This window comes from Pelobates fuscus, chromosome 9, assembly GCF_036172605.1.
Source record: "Pelobates fuscus isolate aPelFus1 chromosome 9, aPelFus1.pri, whole genome shotgun sequence".
NCBI lineage: Eukaryota > Metazoa > Chordata > Amphibia > Anura > Pelobatidae > Pelobates > Pelobates fuscus.
The window spans coordinates 129,491,715-129,511,794 of record NC_086325.1 but is presented as its reverse complement, the minus strand read 5'-3'; the positions used below and the strand labels follow the sequence as shown (position 1 = coordinate 129,511,794).

General features: G+C 43.4%; 1 protein-coding gene across 1 annotated transcript in view; it reads right to left on the bottom strand.

Moving 5' to 3' along the window:
* The window catches only part of F8 (coagulation factor VIII), a 595,138-nt gene that overhangs the window by 501,301 nt on the left and 73,757 nt on the right, over positions 1 to 20,080 (bottom strand). The window contains exon 4 of the mRNA XM_063432427.1: positions 14,965 to 15,177. Coding sequence (XP_063288497.1) covers positions 14,965 to 15,177 — 213 coding nt within the window. The remainder of the gene's footprint in view (positions 1 to 14,964; positions 15,178 to 20,080) is intronic.

The following is a 20,080-nucleotide window of genomic DNA, read 5'->3' as shown; positions in this document are numbered from 1 at the left end:
CCTATGTAGGAGGAACAGTCCCTATTCTGCTCTGTGTCAGTGTGTATCAGGGGTTTTGAGGACAGGTGTCAATCCATATCTGCCAAGTGACCCTATGTAGGGGGAACAGTCCCTATTCTGCTCTGTGTCAGTGTGTATCAGGGATTTGACTATCTTTATTCAGATTCAAAAATTACAATTCCAGGAAAAATTTAACAAACATTTACAAGAACATGTTATGCACATCATAGAAACAACGTAAACCTCTTTAAAGCCACAAACTTAAGACAAAAAATACGTACACACAATGTGTAAGGGTTTGAAAGAATATTCTGAATCCTTACATGTTTACTTTATCGTTTGTTTGATTTTTGTGAACCATATATAAACTACAAGCAGCGTGAAAACTATAAAAACTCAAGTGGCCATGCTGATCAAATTAAATAGTATGCTTTACACAGCGTATAAGGATGATGTCACAGCACAACGGGAATGTAACAGGGGAAGAGGTGAAAGTCATCCTCCCCCTCCCACGACCCCGCCATATCTGCCAAGTGACCCTATGTAGGGGTAACAGTCTCTATTCTGCTCTGTGTCAGTGTGTATCATGGTCTCTGAGGACGGGGAACAGTCTCTATACTGCTCTGTGTCAGTGTGTATCAGGGCAGGGCTTTGAGGACAGGTGTCAATGTTAGGTGATTTCTGCCCTTTATGGATTAAAAGCAGACTCTGCATCAACTGTGCAATTTTCCATGGGAGTTTTGCCATGGATCCCCCTCCGGCATGCCACAGTCCAGGTGTTAGTCCCCTTGAAACAACTTTTCCATCACTTTTGTGGCCAGAAAGAGTCCCTGTTGGTTTTAAAATTCGCCTGCCCATTGAAGTCAATGGCGGTTCGCGCGGTTCGCCGGTTCGCGAACATTTGCGGAAGTTCGCGTTCGCCGTTCGCGAACCGAAAATTTCGGGTTCGCGACAACACTACCCACCATAAATAAATAATAGGACAGTCTGAAAACAAAGTAGAATCCTAAATTAAAATCATCCGCTTCAGTAAAATACTCAACGCGCGTTTCGGCAAAACAAGTCGCCTTTATCAAGAGCAATTTGCGGACTGAAGGGAGCCTCTTTTTAAATGTGTTTAGAGCTCCGCCCATAAGTATGACGTCATCATTATTGTCCAATCAGGAAATAGAGGGCGGAGAAAAGTACCAAGCTCAACAGGAGTGAAGCTAATTAGAAATTTAACCCTCACGTAGCCAGAATAAGAGTGGAAGCTAGCACATATCTTCTGTCTTCATAGAGTGAAGGCACAAAACGTAAAATGTAAATGTAGCTGAGCAGAAGAGCTGGCAAAGGTAGTGTATAAATGGACATAACGCTACAGGTTAAACAATTGAAGCCAATGTAGGGAACAATTCCCTAGTAATCATGATAAATATCATAACAGTGGCACTACATGTATGAGTATGACACACAGTGTAAAACCAATCACTTAAAGTAAAGATGTAATAATTAAGCACAATGTGTGACTTTGTATGTCTTAATAAACTCTATCATGTAGTGAGTATATAATGAGCCCAGAGAAAACAACATTAGAGGGGTATTCAAAATTATATAACTAGAATAATAAATTAGGGCATAGAAACATGAGCCCCACAGTGTGGTTAAAATAGAGAATAGAGTGAACTCCAAATATAAAGAGGGAGAATACATATTGATTCAAAGAAAATTCGTTAGAGTAGAAATCCTGTATTGACTTAGATAGCAAATTGAAAAGTACTCCATTAATGGTAAAATGAAAGGAGAGATGGAAAAATGAATGAATAAATAAATGAATGAATGAATGAAAAGTGAAGTAATATAATATATCCATATTCACATATCATGTAATATTGGTGCATATAACTAATAAATCGCAAAACTGAAAAGTAGTAAGTAATGGTGGAAATAGATTATATTAATGATAATGGACAATTTATCAAGACATTGCAGTGTTTTTAAATAAAAGGGGCAAAAGAAAAACCTTCATTGAGACCTTTTGGGTGAAGTGTTCGAAGTTGATAAATCCAGAGGCTTTCCCGTTGTCTCAGAAATCTGTCATAGTTGTCCCTACGTTTATCCTTGCGCACCAATTCCAATCCACAGAACCGGAATCCCTGCGGATTGCCCGCATGGAAGTCTTTCAGGTGACGACCAATGGGAGTATCAACAGGTAGTTTTGGAGATCTAACATGCTCCTTAATGCGCTCCTTAAACGGTCTAAAAGTTTTTCCTACATATTGTAGCTTACAGGTACATGTAAGGAGATAGACTATACCAGCAGTGTTGCAATTGAAAAAGGATTTAATCCCAAAAGCCTTTTTCCCATCGCTATCCATAATAGACTTAGAGTCACGTTTGATGTATTTACACGCGACACAATGGCCACATTGATATGATCCCACTATAGGGGTGTGTAGCCAGGTGCGTGTGGGTGAACGATGGAAATGGCTTGGGACTAAAAGGTTCCTAAGGTTTTTGCCTCTACGTGCCGTCATATCCACATTTGGCCCTAAGAGCCTTTTAAGGTGAACATCATCCAACAGACACGGCCAGAATTTTATAACATGACAGGAGGCTTCGTATTTGCTTAAGTCTCTCTTTACTAGAACTCCACAGCAGCACAGAAAAAACAACCAATCAGAAAAAAGTTAGCTACTATAAAACTCCCCTCCCCATGCATCATTTCCTCTTTCTTTGCTGCTCCGCATCAGTACAGGTCAGAGTACCTCTGCCTCCTGCTTATTGTGGGTGGCTTTGGGATTTTATTGCTTATATTCAGTATTTTAGACTCTATTTTGTGGATTGCACTTGTTTAATTTAGTCATAGATATATTTTTCTTCAGTAATCTATTTATTTATTTTCTTGTGAGATTTTATTCTTAGGTATTTATTAATATATTTTTTCTGCCCTTGCTGGATTTGTTCCATCATGATGTTTTATATCTTGTGTGATTTCTTTGTCCCCTGCAACTTCGCTGTAGTTTCCTATATATTTGTGGGGGGTCTTTGGGGTCCTTGCTGCTTTTTTCTTGGACTTGTGCCCCCCCCTGCCCGTTTTCCCTTGGTTTGTGTATACCCGTTTTTCTCATGCAATGTTTTTCCGCCTTTTCCTGGCGGTGTGTGCGCCGCTCGGGGGCTTCAGGAGGCTTACTACATCTGCCTCCTTCGACCCCCGTGCTCCGGGACCGCGGATTTCGTCTCCGGCGGTCCCATGTACTTTTCCTGGCCGCAGGGGTACTCGCGTGCGCTTCCCCTAGTACCCAGCGGCCGGATCTTCTTTTCCCACGTGGCCGCTCGCCGCGGCCGCCTCCGCCCGCGGACTTCGTGTGTCCGACCGGGCGGGCGAGAGTCCGACCAGGAGAGAGTGCAACCGCTCGCACCCCCCCCCCCCCCCCGTCAGTACAATTCAATATTTTGCTCGTTGGAGGTCTGCCTCCACCCAGTTCAGTTTTTCCTGCTGCATGTCAGTTTATTTCTTTCATTACCTGACTACATGCAGTTTGTGCTTGCCCCTTCGGTTTAGGGGACAATGTAGACTTTTTCCCATGAGATATTATATCCAGGTAGATGTATATGTGGGTGTATGTACTTGTATTTATGTATTTATGTAGATTTGTGTGTGTGTGCATGTGTGTGTATAGATGTTGAGTTGTGTATATTTAGATTTATTTTACTGGGAGTACATGCCTATAGGCAGTATACCATATACTGCTCTGTCTGTGACACAGACCTTATTTTGCCACTGTAGGCGTACTTCATACGCTTACTTCCTATGGGGGCCTGTACCCTGCATGCACCATATCTACTGTACCAGAGGCCTACGTCTGGCCCATTATTGCATGGTACACCAGGACCTATTATGTCACTCAGATTACTGTGGGTTTAGCTGTCAGTGTATATCGCGGATTGCTGACAGTTGCGCGGACAGTGTATATCACAAATTACTGTGAGTCTTTCCTGACAGTCTACGTCACAGATCGCTGTGAGTTTGCTACAGTGTATATCACAGTTTTTCTGCGAGTTCTGCTATTCGTGTGCTTCTCAGTATATATTTTTTTCTGGCCCGTTAAGAGGACTCAGATGAGTCTACTCTGGTTTGGATATCCTGTCCATGGCACATATAGACATGACTGGACCGGGCTCTGACTACCTGGTATGGGAGACCAGTCTACGCTGTTACTATACGATTTAGTCAGGTTCTTGGGGAGAACCATTGAGTTGGCTACTTAGCCCTGCTCCTGGGAGTGTCCAGGGTTACAATAGCCTTCAGGTGATATGATGATGGTAACCTATAATGATGCTAAAAAAAAAAAATTTCAAACGGTCCCGTGTGGGCATGTGCTTACCGATTCACAGTTTAAGGTAAGTATCGCTCAGCGTATCTTACATTCATGGACATGAGGGTCACTGGAACAACTCACGCTTCTACCCACTAGAGCTGGAATACCACTGTTTGCCTGCTGGGCATTTAGGGGCTGCCAGTCCCGGTCCAGGTTACCCACACGGCATTACACTGTCTAATAGGGTTGGTGTCTAAGGGTCCCATGTCACAAGTTGCCCTGAGGATCTGCAATTTTTAGGGACCTCTACCCGGACGCAGAGGTGCCCGTCGCTCATTCAGTACCCATTGTAAAGCACTACGGAATTGGAACGCGCTATATAAATACATGGCAATAATAATATTGTGGTAATACACAACCCATTGATTGGCCTGCTATGTCTGTGCCCATAAGAATGGCCTGCTTTGTCTGTGCCCATAAGAATGGCCTGCTTTGTCTGTGCCCATAAGAATGGCCTGCTATGTCTGTGCCCATAAGAATGGCCTGCTATGTCTGTGCCCATAAGAATGGCCTGCTATGTCTGTGCCCATAAGAATGGCCTGCTATGTCTGTGCCCATAAGAATGGCCTGCTATGTCTGTGCCCATAAGAATGACCTGCTATGTCTGTGCCCATAAGAATGGCCGTCTATGTCTGTGCCCATAAGAATGGCCTGCTATGTCTGTGCCCATAAGAATGGCCTGCTATGCCTGTGCCCATAAGAATGGCCTGCTATGCCTGTGCCCATAAGAATGGCCTGCTATGCCTGTGCCCATAAGAATGGCCTGCTATGTCTGTGCCCATAAGAATGGCCTGCTATGTCTGTGCCCATAAGAACGGCCTGCTATGTCTGTGCCCATAAGAACGGCCTGCTATGTCTGTGCCCATAAGAACGGCCTGCTATGTCTGTGCCCATAAGAACGGCCTGCTGTGTCCGTGCCCATTTAAACGGCCTGCTGTGTCTGTGCCCATTAAAATGACCTGCTGTGTCTGTGCCCATTAAAACGACCTGCTGTATCTGTGCCCATTAAAACGACCGGCTGTGTCTGTGCCCATTAAAACGGCCTGCTATGTCTGTGCCCATTAAAACGGCCTGCTATGTCTGTGCATATTTGCCGGGATATCTATTCTGTGTCCATTCATTTGGCCTGCGCCCTACTGACGGGCCTGCACTATTGGTACCAAACCCCTTTTGGTCACAGGCCTGGGGGAATATCACTGAGGAGAACCCAGTGCCCACCAGTGACATGGAGATAGGCAGGTGTCCAGACAAACACCATTGCCATACTATCCAAGAGGACACCAGTGTACGGCCATCTGAATATGGTGGGAAGGGTGAAGGCCCTAAACCTCATGTCTGCAGGGCAAAGTTTCTTCTTATGAAGACCCGGACGCATCCAGGGTTTACTCCAAACCGGCGATGGCACATCTCCAAAGAGGACTTCGCACAGGCAAGGACCGGTACTCAGACTCCTACAGGAGTAAGCGGGTTTTTTCCTTGTCTTTACCAGCTACTCCGTATCTGCCTCCCGGACTCCTTATAGGTTCAGTAGTTTTTTCCTGCGTTGGGTTAGCTCCTGACCCTGTCTAGTGGGACTTACTTTTCTTACCTTCCGGCCTGCTGTTTGCCGTCTATCCGGATAGAATTGGTGTATTTTCTTTTGTCTACATTAATTGTTGCCTTTTTTGGTTTTTCATGACCTCCCTTTTCCCTTTCGCTCGGGTCGTCGTGATGCCTGGCTTGACCTCTTCCGACCTCTCGGGCACTCGTGGATTGCGGAGAACGTCTCCAGCTTTCCTCAGGCTACCAACGGTCTACCTGGACCCCGCGCGCGCGCACGGGATCTGGTTAGTCGGTTGATAGTTTTTTCCACCGTTGTTTCCGTAGATTGCCCTCAGCCTTATGCTGATGTTAATAATTGGTGCGCCCTACAGTTTGACCACCCTGAATCTCTAGGGACTCTAGTTTGCACCACGGGAGGGTGCGGCCCTCCATCACCTCGATCCGAGTATATTTATTTTCAGGAACAGAGGGCGAGCCCTCTCATTCAGAACCGGATACTGATTCGTTATTAGAGGGCGCAGCCCCTCACTCGTCCTCAACCAGATTCTGGGCTGGATACAGAGGACAGGTTGGGAGGACCCATTATCATAGAGAGAACCGGTCACGGATGTAGACTCTGCTGTTGGTTACTAACGGGCGCGGCCCGCTCAGGCTAACAGCCGGACACTCTTGCGGTATGCAATAACAGTAGTAGAGAGCGCGGCTCTCTCATGCACTCGGCGCTCTACAGTACCAGCCATCTGTTCATCACACTGGCTTGTACCTGTGCATGACATTGATGACTACATAGAGGGGCGTCCCTCCTGCGTTCAATTAGAGCTGACATCCACGCTACTGACTTCATTCTAGAGGACTGCCTGATCTTGCAAGAATTGCATGTTTAGACTAGATCCCTCTATTCTATCTCCTGTAATGGATCTACTGGATCCGGACCGCTGTGAATCACGCAAGAAATACTCAGAGGTGTAACGGGGGGAGTCTCACACTTAATTACACACTCTCCTGGAGATGGTACGGCTAACGGATGGCTCTCCGGTATTATGAGAGTGCAGGTTTTTGGCATATTCTGCGCCATTTGATACAGAGATTGCTTTTTGTTTGGATATTCAGACCATTACGAACAAACTGCGCAGACAGTTTCTCCCATGTCAAGAGGTCAGGAGATACGGAGACCTTCATGGAGCAAACAGGCACTGCCCTGCTCGGGTAACAATATTATGGGAGGCCTATTACCCGGTCTGAAGGTAAAACCGTACGTATGGATCACATGGTAAGACCGGAAACCCCGGTTGTCTTGACTTCCCCGGTCATTATGATCTTGGGATAGATGGCAGGACTGCCCCATCTCCTCGGAGCGCGTACCTGGTGAACATGGTTCGGAGATAGAGGACCCTCCGTCTATGCTCTATTTATCCCTCACGGGAGCCGTTTTGTTGGATTCGCGCTAACCTATTTTTCAACTACCGTCGAGGAGACCTCCGAGACTTTATGGAGGTACTTGGTGTGCCCCGACTCCTACACAGACATCTTTCACTCTTGGACGAGGGCATTTCTGGATGGAAACCTGCGTTCCGGTTTGCTTTTCCCATTCCTTTGAAGATTTCTGGGATTTACTATTCCCGGAGTAGTCGACCACCGTTTCCTCCACACAAGTTCAGTTCGGATCCCTGAATGGACGTCTTTTGGAGTCTTTTCTCTACTGCGTCCGAGGATTACACAGTCCATTTGGAATATTGGTATCACTTAGAATACGGCTGGTCTGGCCACACTATTGCCTGCATTATGAATTTATCCTCGGATGAAACATCTCACCGGGTGGGACAGGAAGGAACGGAAGATCCTCCTCAGTTTTTCTATTGTGATTTTGGTGGCGGACTTAGGCGCATTCCTTGAGATTGGAGATCTACCTGCAAGGACGCATCGCCGAATGACCCTGGCACGTTCGGAAGAGCCGCCTTACGGATCATGAGTTGAGACATGGTGGCAGTTTCTTCTCACGACCCTAAGTTTTTGATCCGTCTGCTGTCATTTATTGTACTTGGAATGTCCATTTAGGATTACTCCTAAACGCGAAACGCGCGTTGAGTATTTTACTGAAGCGGATGATGATTTTAATTTAGGATTCTACTTTGTTTTCAGACTGTCCTATTATTTATTTATGGTGGGATTAGATACTAGTCTATTACCAGCATGATATTAGGGACTCCTTCCCCCAAATCTCCTACAGCTGTTTAGGCAGTTCGTTTAACATTTATATTGCTGGCTATTTAGACTGCAGGCTTTTTTCCTGCAATGTTACAAACGTATTCTGGTAGATATTTGCACATATATTTTTTGTGCACTTGATATACTCTTTGTTCTAATAGAGTTTATTTACTTTTGTATTTAGATATCTTCAGTTTGCTACATTTAATGTACCTCCCCCCTTTTCGGTCCTAGTTATTTGCTACTACTTATGGCAATTTTGCCACACACATGGTGGGATCAGATACTAGTCTAATACCAGCATGATACCAGGGACTCCTTCCCCCAAATCTCCTACAGCTGCTTAGACAGTTCGTTTAACATTTATATTGCTGGCTATTTAGACTGCAGGCCTCTTTCCTGCAATGTTGCAAACGCATTCTGGTAGATGTTTGCACATATATATTTGTTATGCACTTGATATACTCTTTGTTCTAATTATAGAGTGTATTTACTTTTGTACTTAAAGATCTTTACATTTAGTGTATCTCCCCCCTTTTGGTCATAGTTATTTGTTACTATTTATGGCAATTCTGCCACACACATACTTATAGCATTTCTTCTGACCATATTACTATTATTTTTGGACTAGTCGATTCTATCCTATTAGATCCTAATTTTATTACTTGTTTGTCTAGTATCTGTGTGTTTCTCCCCCAAGAGGGATTAATAAAGAGTTTTTTGTTCTTTGCTCTCTGCGCTCCACTTTTATATTTATTATTGCAGAGTAGCTTTTTTCACATAAGGATACAAGGTCTTTTTGGGAGGCAGATTGTCTTTAATCTGCAACCCATTAGTCCTATTTTTTCTTATATATATATATATATATATATATATATATATATATATATATATATAAAAATACATTTTTTATTTGCCAACATATTTTATCTTATTTTTCAGAAGTAGGGAGACTGCCTGTCAGCGATCACATGGCCCGCGGAGCCTAATTTGCTGAGGGGGCTGTCAAGCAGTCCCCCCAAACTGGGAGCAACACAGATCGCCGGTAGGTGACCGGCGGCGATCGGGTAAGTAATAAGGACAGCTCATTTTACATTATGACAGTTCAGGACCTTCATCAGTCCTCAATGGGATGTTTCTGATGATGTCCCGGTGGCCCGGCAGTCAGGAGAGGTATTGCAGGATGCTTCGACATCAAGGCATCGCTGCAATACCCTTAAAGCGGCTGGAACCAATCATGATCGCCTCCAGCGCTCATATTTATATTCAGACCTTCAGAACCGTTTTTTTTGTCGGACGTACCTTGTACTTTCGTAGTCCTTAAGATGTTAATAGATGTATGTCCTTCTGCTAAATTATGCTAAATAAAATCCCTTAAATGCCTGTCCAATTCTTTCTGGATTGAGAATTATATTGTGCCTAACTGCAATCTTATGTTTTTTACCTTTCCATGTTTTTAACCTACTGGACAATACTTTATCTGGTGTATTGCTGTTAAAATAATACATTCTTTTAAGCTGTTCTGTTGTCAATTTTGCATTCTGGGGATCAGGATATTGCATTCTGTATCAGGATAATAGTCTCCCTTGAATCCCTCAGCTTATCACGTATTTCTTTCTAAGATTTAATTTTATTTTTCTTATTTATCCATATCTATATCTATATCTATATCTCTATTTATATCTCAGATAGGTGTGTCATTTCCTTTTTTTTTTTCTTCTGATAGCCCATTTTGATAAGATTACCTCTTATTGTGCATTTGTACATGTACCAAACCTTAGATGGTGTCTCTTATTATTTTCCTTAAAAAAAAAAAAGGTCTGTAGTTTCTTTAATAATGTATAAATTTACCTTTTTGTAAAAGTCGATCATTTAATTACCAATTAGATCTTGTTTTATACAAAATATCCTTAAGCTCCATGATAATTGCATTCTTATCTGACCATGGAATATTAGTAATCAATATTTTCTTAAAACTTCTTGTGATAGCTGACTCTCCCAGAATATACCGGTAATCGATCTTTGAATATACTTGATGTGATCTAGAGAATGCCAATGTGATCTGTGGATGCATATTTATAAAAAGGCAAAATTATATTTTCATCCCGAGAGTTAATGCCCCTATTTACACATGACAATAACCTACTGGCCTTTGCAACTGCTGATTGACATTGCAACAGTTGTCTAATTTGTTGTCTATACCAATCCCCAAATTCTTCTCCTGTGTGGTTATCCCTAATACGCTTCCATTAAGGATATAAGTTGCTTGTGCATTACATTTCATCTGCCATTTGAGTGCCCAATCCCCCAATCTATCTAAATCCCTCTGCAGGAAAGCAATATCCTGCTTCCATTGTATTACTTTACAGAGTTTTGTGTCATCTGCAAACACTAAAACATGGCTTCCAATGCCATTTTCAAGATCATTTATAAATATGTTATACAGAAGCAGTCCCAGAACAGAACCCTGAGAAACACTGTTTACCACTCACATAAGACTCAGGTCTTACAATAAAGTTAGACCAAAATTAGAACTCTGACATTTCAGGACGCCAATCATGACTCTAGCCACTGCCCTGTGGTTCTGATTGTGCACAGTAAGCACCCAATGCTTTTTACGAGACCAATCTCGCCACATTGCATTGGAGGAGCCTGGTTGCCTGCCTGCTGCCTTTGGATTATGGACCGGCAGCTAAAGGGTTAATTTTACTGTGCAGAAGGATTTATTTCTCCCTTTCTGCACAGCCGTTCGGTAGATTCTATCTACCGAACAAACAGCCTGTTTCCAACCTCCCCAGAGCTGTGGGAAGCCGGCCAGCGCCGTTAATTGGCCACCCAGGAGCTGGAGTGTGCTGCCAATTTACCTCCCTGAAGCTGCGGTTAACCGCAGCCATGGGCGTCCCCAGGGGGGGGCAAGGGGGGGCACTTGCCCCCCCCTGGATTTTTCAGCCTGTTCTGCTAATTTTCGTGTGAGATTTAAAATGAACTGCAATACCGGCGCCGGCCAGTAGGTGGCGCTGTGTATGGAGAGAGACAGGGATAGGAAGCTGCATCTATCCCTGCTTCTCTCTGACTGACTGAAACCGCAGGGGAGACACACATGCAGCCAGAGACTGCCTACAGATCAGGTAAGTGAGGGATGGGGTGGGGGGGTTTAAAATAGCCTATAGATTAGGGGAGTGAGGGATGGGGGGCAGCCTATAGATTAGGGGAGTAAGGCATGGGGGGCAGCCTATATATTAGGGGAGTGAGCAGCCTATAGATTAGGGGAGTGAGGCATGGGGGGGCAGCCTATAGATTAGGGGAGTAAGGCATGGGGGCAGCCTATATATTAGGGGAGTAAGGCATGGGGGGCAGCCTATAGATTAGGGGAGTAAGGCATGGGGGGCAGGCTATAGATTAGGGGAGTAAGGCATGGGGGGCAGCCTATATATTAGGGGAGTATGGCATGGGGGGGCAGCCTAGATATTAGGGGAGTAAGGCATGGGGGGCAGCCTAGATATTAGGGAGTAAGGCATGGGGGGCAGCCTATATATTAGGGGAGTAAGGCATGGGGGACCAGCCTATATATTAGGGGAGTAAGGCATGGGGGGGCAGCCTATATATTAGGGGAGTAAGGCATGGGGGCAGCCTATATATTAGGGGAGTAAGGCATGGGGGGCAGCCTATATATTAGGGGAGTAAGGCATGGGGGGCAGCCTATATATTAGGGGAGTAAGGCATGGGGGGCAGCCTATAGATTAGGGGAGTAAGGCATGGGGGGCAGGCTATAGATTAGGGGAGTAAGGCATGGGGGGCAGCCTATATATTAGGGGAGTATGGCATGGGGGGCAGCCTAGATATTAGGGGAGTAAGGCATGGGGGGGCAGCCTAGATATTAAGGGAGTAAGGCATGGGGGGCAGCCTATATATTAGGGGAGTAAGGCATGGGGGGCAGCCTATATATTAGGGGAGTAAGGCATGGGGGGCCAGCCTATATATTAGGGGAGTAAGGCATGGGGGGCAGCCTATATATTAGGGGAGTAAGGCATGGGGGGGCAGCCTATATATTAGGGGAGTAAGGCATGGGGGGCAGCCTATATATTAGGGGAGTAAGGCATGGGGGGCAGCCTATATATTAGGGGAGTATGGCATGGGGGGGCAGCCTAGATATTAGGGGAGTAAGGCATGGGGGGCAGCCTATATATTAGGGGAGTAAGGCATGGGGGCACCTATATATTAGGGGAATAAGGCATGGGGGGGCGCCTATATATTAGGGGAGTAAGGCATGGGAGGGGAGCCTATATATTAGGGGAGTAAGGCATGGGGGGCAGCCTATATTAGGGGAGTAAGGCATGGGGGGCAGCCTATATATTAGGGGAGTAAGGCATTGGGGGGGGGCAGCCTATAGATTAGGCCAGTGAGGCATGGGGGGCAGCCTATAGATTAGGCCAGTGAGGCATGGGGGGCAGCCTATAGATTAGGCCAGTGAGGCATGGGGGGGCAGCCTATAGATTAGGCCAGTGAGGCATGGGGGGGGGAGGCTATAGATTAGGCAAGTGAGGCATGGGGGGGTATAGATTAGGCAAGTGAGGCATGGGGGGGGCTTAATGAAGAGTTAGCAAGGAGCCGGAAGGGTCTGCAAGGAGCAGGAAGGGTCTGCAAGGAGCAGGGGCAGAAAGGGACAGAAGGAGCACAAAGGTAAAGGAGCAGAATGAATCAGAAGGAGCACAAAGGTAACGTTGAAGAAGGAGCAGAAAGGGACAGCAAGGAGCACAAAGCTAAAGTAGGAGAAGGAGCAGAAAGGGTCTGCAAGGAGCAGAAAGGGCCTGCAAGGAGCAGAAAGGAATCAGAATGAGAAAGGAGCAGAAGGGCGCAAAATAAGCAGAAAGGTGAAGGAGGCAAATATAGAAGTGAACCCTCCACTTTATTCTGGACACCACATCATAAGGCTTTGGTACCTGGGCCTGGCAGGGAAACTCTGGACCTTCTCACCTCCCCAGGTAAAAAAAAATATCAGTGTTAATGTGTTCACTTTTATTTACTGAGTGTCAGGAAGCACAGAGTGCCACTGGGTAGGGGTGTTGCTGATTGGCTAGAGCGGTCAGCTGGCACTTTAAGCCAATCAGTAGCTCCCCATTCATAAAAAAGTAAAAAAAAAATATGAACCGGGAACTAGCGATTGGCTTAGAGCGTCAACTGTCAACTCTAGCCAATCAGCGGCACCCATGCCTGACGTAAGTCTGCACTTCCTGACACTCCGTTTCAGATGCCGAATACCACTGAGGGACCTAGAGCTGGAGGAAGCATTTGAGAGCGTTTTAACCCTTTCAAGAAAAGAGCACCCAGGGGCTTCCTGGCATCATAGCATTTTCATTTAGATGAAGTTGTTATCGTGACCAGAATGTTCCTTTAATTTGCTTAAAGGAACACTATAGTGTCAGGAATACAAACGTATTCCTGACACCATAGTTGTGAAAACGCTATTCACCCTGGCTTTATGTGATAATGACTATGCTCCTCACCTTCATGACACTGTCAAGAAGGGGCCAAGCATAGATGTCATTACAATTATGCCCCCCCCCCTGGAAAAATTTCTGCGGACGCCCATGACCGCTGCTTAGTTGATTGTTACTGGGTGGCCGCTGTTACACTTAGCGGCCGCTAGGTGGCGGTGTTCTGGAGCTCCCCGGGCAGCCAGCGCTTTTCTGCCCGGCTTTCATGCACCAAACCCGGACACTTTTACGTGCAGGCACCGCTGAACCTCCAGCCCCTGGTTCTAATTCGTATGGATTAAACGAATGCATGTAAATTCGGTATTTTGTGTTGGAGGAATGTTTTAACCCAGATAGCTATGCCATGGAGCCAATTCGTGTAATTAAAGACTTTGGCTCCATGGCAATTAAACTGTATTCGTGTGGTCTGAGTGCCATTCACCTAATAATGTGCACTCAGACCTGAGCTATCTGGGGATATGTTACATGTCTGTGTTTTATGTATAAAATGTGTCTTTGTGTATTTTAAAGTGATAGTCTGTCTTTGTGTCCCCACGTGTGTAATGGAGTTTTTCCTTTGTCCTGGGAGATAATTGAATTACCTATCCAGGGCAGAGGGGAGGAAGCCAGGATGCATTGTGGGGATGTTTTACTGCTGTATGTCTGTAATTGGTACTTGTCTGTCCGTTGTTACAGTCTTCCATCTGGTCCCCTAGGGGAGTGTCCACCAGGTGGGAGACCTGCATAAATACAGGGGCAGGTAGCCCTCAATAAACAGACCACTGCTTGACCCTCAACACAGAGCCTTGTCTCGTTCTTGGGGGGATTCACTGTATGCTGATAGGAACTGACTGCCAGGAGTGTAAGCCGCTTGGGAGCTTTTCCTGTTCGTCTGCTAGCAGCTATTCGTGAGGTTCCAGTTCAGGAGTTTGGAGTGCTACCTTATTCCCATGTATGCAGTTCGGGAGTTTGGTGCATTCACTTATATCCAGTTCATGAGTTTTGATTCTACAGTAGCTGTGCCTGTCTGTGAAAAGGGGATTATCGCCTAAACGGATTTTAACCCCTTGTCTGCTGAAACGGTCCGTTACAATGCTTATCTAAGAGAACAATGAGATTGTGCCAAGATCATCATCATTGATTACCTCACAACAGTTAGATGTTGGGTGATTTTTACATAGTTTTAACATTGCCAAAGTGGGGCCCAATAATCAGTTGTAAAAAGGAACACTCTAATAAATATGTTTCTTCGTAATGCTAGAGTGTATTTCTTTAGGCTCCAAATACATTTGTAACATAACAACTGCCGGATTGTTGATATTTTAGGAAAAAAGGTATTTAAACAGTACACTATGAAAACTAAACAAACATAAATGTCTTACCTGGCTTACATTTTAGAATAGGTCCCACCATACCAGCATTACTATCATAAGTAAAGTTACTATGAGAAAAGTAAGCAGAGGTCACACAGGGTGGGTCTGTCTCTGTTGGTCCATAGTAAAGTGGGATTTCCCAAGTATATGTATGCAAATCTCCAGGGGCAACCCTGCCATCTCCTTTTTCTGATTGACTTGTTGCATCTTCGTATTCACTACCTAAGGAAAGACCATATACAATTAAGAAGTCAAATGTTACATATTGAGATGAGCTCACCAATACAAGATGCTCAGTTGAACTAATGATTCATAATGCAACAATTGCATAAAAACAAAATAGAAATGCAGGTATCTGTAGCAATGTTCAATTATAGGTATAGACTTAGTATATAAACATAGGACATTAAAGTAATTTTGTGTCTAAATTGATATTCCAGGAGAACTAAAACATATAAATATGTATTTATTTTTCACCAATTCATGTATTCTTTACAGAAGCACTGTGGAAGAGAAAGGTATAGGATATTCCTTGTAGTGTTACACAATTTCATTTAAATTTATAATATAAGCAGAGAAAACAAAAAATGAATGCAAATGATATAATCTACCTACAAGTATTTGCAAGGAAATTATGGTCATAACTTGGAACACAGTATAGTCTCTCTGCACAAAGGTAAAGAGCTGGTATCCTTCAGAAAAAAAAATGTATTAGGGAGCAAGATGAGAATGTAATACATTTTGTAATTAATGATAAGAAACACACTACAGAGTAAACTCCAAATGGCTTTATACCAAATGGGGCAAAATAAAAAATCTGGCTGCATATGGGGCCATTTGAAATGCAAAATCTGGACATGTTTCACACTATTTAGCAATGCCTGGATTTTGTGCTGCAAGCTCTGAATAATGCTTCACCCGAACCAAACACTGATGGCTAAAATCCAGATCAAGTAAAAAAATTGGGTAAGTGGGACAAAAGTGCAGATAAATATAAGTGCAGATAAGCCACTAAAAAGGATCACACCCGAAATCCCATACAAATATAAAGCAAAAAGTCTGTATGGCTAAAGTGACACTTCCGCTCAAAAGGAAGTTGATTACATGTAAAAACAAAAGAAAAATATCATAGTGCAGTATTTATTAAACACAGAACATTCTAAAATAACAGAATAAAAAATAATCACAAATAAATTGGCACAATAAGACATATCTAAATTGGGCAAACTTGTGTTTTAGCCTCAAATGGGCTCAGACTCCGATATGATGGACAGCTGCCAATGGATCCTTCCAACACCAGTAGTTCAAAATCCAAAGATAGATGTAAAATGTTAGTAACTGGTAGGAGTGCAATGTAAAAGGGCTTGTGCTGAAATCCTTCTTTGTAGTGGATAAAGCTTGACACATTTCATCTCCCAAGACTTGATCGAGAGCAGGATCGCGTCCTGCCTGTCGGCGTTTAAATATGCAATTTTGCATGCCTTTCTTGGTGAGTGCCCATGCGTCGGACAAACGCTGAACATCATGTCTGATGTCATAGCGTTGAGCGATTCAGGTTTGCATGTGCGAGCAACCAAACTGGACTTCAAATAAACTTTATTGAAACTGTCTACATGCACAAAGTCCAAAATGATATCTATAATCATTTGGAAAGAACAAAGTGTCTCTGTACTAGTTATAGTATAGTTACAGTGGGTGATTAAGTATGTCTGTAGTTAGAGATAATTACAGCAACATAACCTCAATAGGTCTAAGTAGGGTTGTAATATTAAGTTTCCAGAGGAGAAATACTGTCAGACAGCAAGTATAGAGAGTAGGCAATGTTATATCAAAGGTCAGTTTCAAGTAAACTGACAGTAGAATTTTATAAAGCCTCTCTCCCTGTTAATCTATCTACACAGGCATAGAAGCAGAAAGATTAGATAGTGAGTAACAGTCATATTCAAATTAGAAAGAGTGCTTAAATCAACCAATGCCCAGTGTCCATGATCAAAATAAAAAGGAAAAAATGCCCGACGTGTGTTTCGGTGCTTTGGATAATGAACCTTCATTAGGGCCCCTGACGAAGGTGCATTATCCAAAGCACCGAAACGCGAGTGATCATGGACACTGGGCATTGGTTGATTTAAGCACTCTTTCTAATTTGAATATGTAATATATAAAAAAGATCTAGAAAAGAAAACTTGCATGCAGGAATCATAAAGAAGGTATATTATATACAGGGAGTGCAGAATTATTAGGCAAGTTGTATTTTTGAGGATTAATTTTATTATTGAACAACAACCATGTTCTCAATGAACCCAAAAAACTCATTAATATCAAAGCTGAATATTTTTGGAAGTAGTTTTTAGTTTGTTTTTAGTTATAGCTATTTTAGGGGGATATCTGTGTGTGCAGGTGACTATTACTGTGCATAATTATTAGGCAACTTAACAAAAAACAAATATATACCCATTTCAATTATTTATTTTTACCAGTGAAACCAATATAACATCTCAACATTCACAAATATACATTTCTGACATTCAAAAACATAACAAAAACAAATCAGTGACCAATATAGCCACCTTTCTTTGCAAGGACACTCAAAAGCCTGCCATCCATGGATTCTGTCAGTGTTTTGATCTGTTCACCATCAACATTGCGTGCAGCAGCAACCACAGCCTCCCAGACACTGTTCAGAGAGGTGTACTGTTTTCCCTCCTTGTAAATCTCACATTTGATGATGAACCACAGGTTCTCAATGGGGTTCAGATCAGGTGAACAAGGAGGCCATGTCATTAGATTTACTTCTTTTATACCCTTTCTTGCCAGCCACGCTGTGGAGTACTTGGACGCATGTGATGGAGCATTGTCCTGCATGAAAATCATGTTTTTCTTGAAGGATGCAGACTTCTTCCTGTACTACTGCTTGAAGAAGGTGTCTTCCAGAAACTGGGAGTTGAGCTTGACTCCATCCTCAACCCGAAAAGGCCCCACAAGCTCATCTTTGATGATACCAGCCCAAACCAGTACTCCACCTCCACCTACCTGGCGTCTGAGTCGGACTGGAGCTCTCTGCCCTTTACCAATCCATCCATCTGGCCCATCAAGACTCACTCTCATTTCATCAGTCCATAAAACCTTAGAAAAATCAGTCTTGAGATATTTCTTGGCCCAGTCTTGACGTTTCCGCTTGTGTGTCTTGTTCAGTGGTGGTCGTCTTTCAGCCTTTCTTACCTTGGCCATGTCTCTGAGTATTGCACACCTTGTGCTTTCGGGCACTCCAGTGATGTTGCAGCTCTGAAATATGGCCAAACTGGTGGCAAGTGGCATCTTGGCAGCTGCACGCTTGACTTTTCTCAGTTCATGGGCAGTTATTTTGCGCCTTGGTTTTTCCACACGCTTCTTGCGACCCTGTTGACTATTTTGAATGAAACGCTTGATTGTTCGATGATCACGCTTCAGAAGCTTTGCAATTTTAAGAGTGCTGCATCCCTCTGCAAGATATCTCACTATTTTTAACTTTTCTGAGCCTGTCAAGTCCTTCTTTTGACCCATTTTGCCAAAGGAAAGGAGGTTGCCTAATAATTATGCACACCTGATATAGGGTGTTGATGTCATTAGACCACACCCCTTCTCATTACAGAGATGCACATCACCTAATATGCTTAATTGGTAGTAGGCTTTCAAGCCTATACAGCTTGGAGTAAGACAACATGCATAAAGAGGATGATGTGGTCAAAATACTCATTTGCCTAATAATTCTGCACGCAGTGTATTCTTTTTACAGATAGGTAATAAACCGTAGTGTACCTTTATCATCATTTGTTTCATACCTTAAGTATAATTAAATCACTCCTTTATTGTTTCATATCACAAAGTTTTATTTGCATTATTAAAAATCCTATCTTTATTATAACTTTTTATCGATAATTTTTCCTGATGAACAACATACTAAACAGACTGACGAACAAATGGTGCGACAAGATTCAAATAGATTCAGCTGATAACTTTGATAACTTTATACTTCCAGTTTCTTGACAATCATTCATCACATTCAAATTTAACTGACAGAATTACTTAATACCTATTAACATAGAGTCAATGATCGTAATTATTTTTACGCGATGGTGGACAGATAGGGTCCTTTCGAGGGGAGAGAGGAGACAGCATACTAAGCTCAGGGAGGTTGTTTGTTTATTTTATTTTTTTCCCTTTTTATCCTTTTCCCTTTCTCTCTTTTTTTTTCTTTTTTCTTTCCCTTTTTTTCTCCCTTTCCCTTCCCCCTTTCTCTTTTGATTTTTTTTATTCTTTCCTTTCTTTTTTCCCCCTATTTTTGAGGGGACTGTTAAACATGTCTCCCTTTAAATATCTCCAATTGATTTTGTGGCAGACCTCTCTGCCTTGGGATTATTATTTAAAACCCAATTGATTTTGTGGCAGACCTCTCTGTCTTGGGATTATTATTTAAAACCTGATTCGTCTGTTTGTTCGGTTATTGCCGGTTGTTCGTATGGCTTTTGTTTGCATTCGCCCAAATACAAATAAACTACCGAATGGCAGGCCAGCCAGGGAAGTGTGCCGCTCTTTAACCTTTCTGCCCTCATTAACATTGTGGTTAACCGCAGACACTTCCAACTCCCGAACGGTCGGCTGGGTGGTCATCGTTCGTATGAACGAACATGTGGCGGCGGCCATCTTGGACAGTCAAATGCCAAGCGGTGTTCATCAACAAACTCATGGAACTGATTTTGGACACTCCTTCCCACGAACACTGCTGAAATCCCCGACCCTTTATCGCTATGTTCAAGGTTCATATGAACACCGTGCCGTTCGGTAAATTGACAATGCACAAACAGAACTGTACCAGATAGCAAACCCATGGAGTTCCTTTGTTTCGTCGAACGCACCATGTACAAGACTTTAACTCCATGGCGATTGAACTGCATGTATGGGATTTGAGCGCTGTTCACTTATATTGAGCGCTCAGATCTAAGCTATCTGGGGATACATGAATGTGTGGGTTCTGTTCGGTATATTTGGAAATATATATTTTTATGTGTTTTTGCTGTTACTGTAAAATGGAGGATAATTCTCCATCCCTGGAGGTAATTGAGTTACTTCTAGCACTTAACCCAATTAT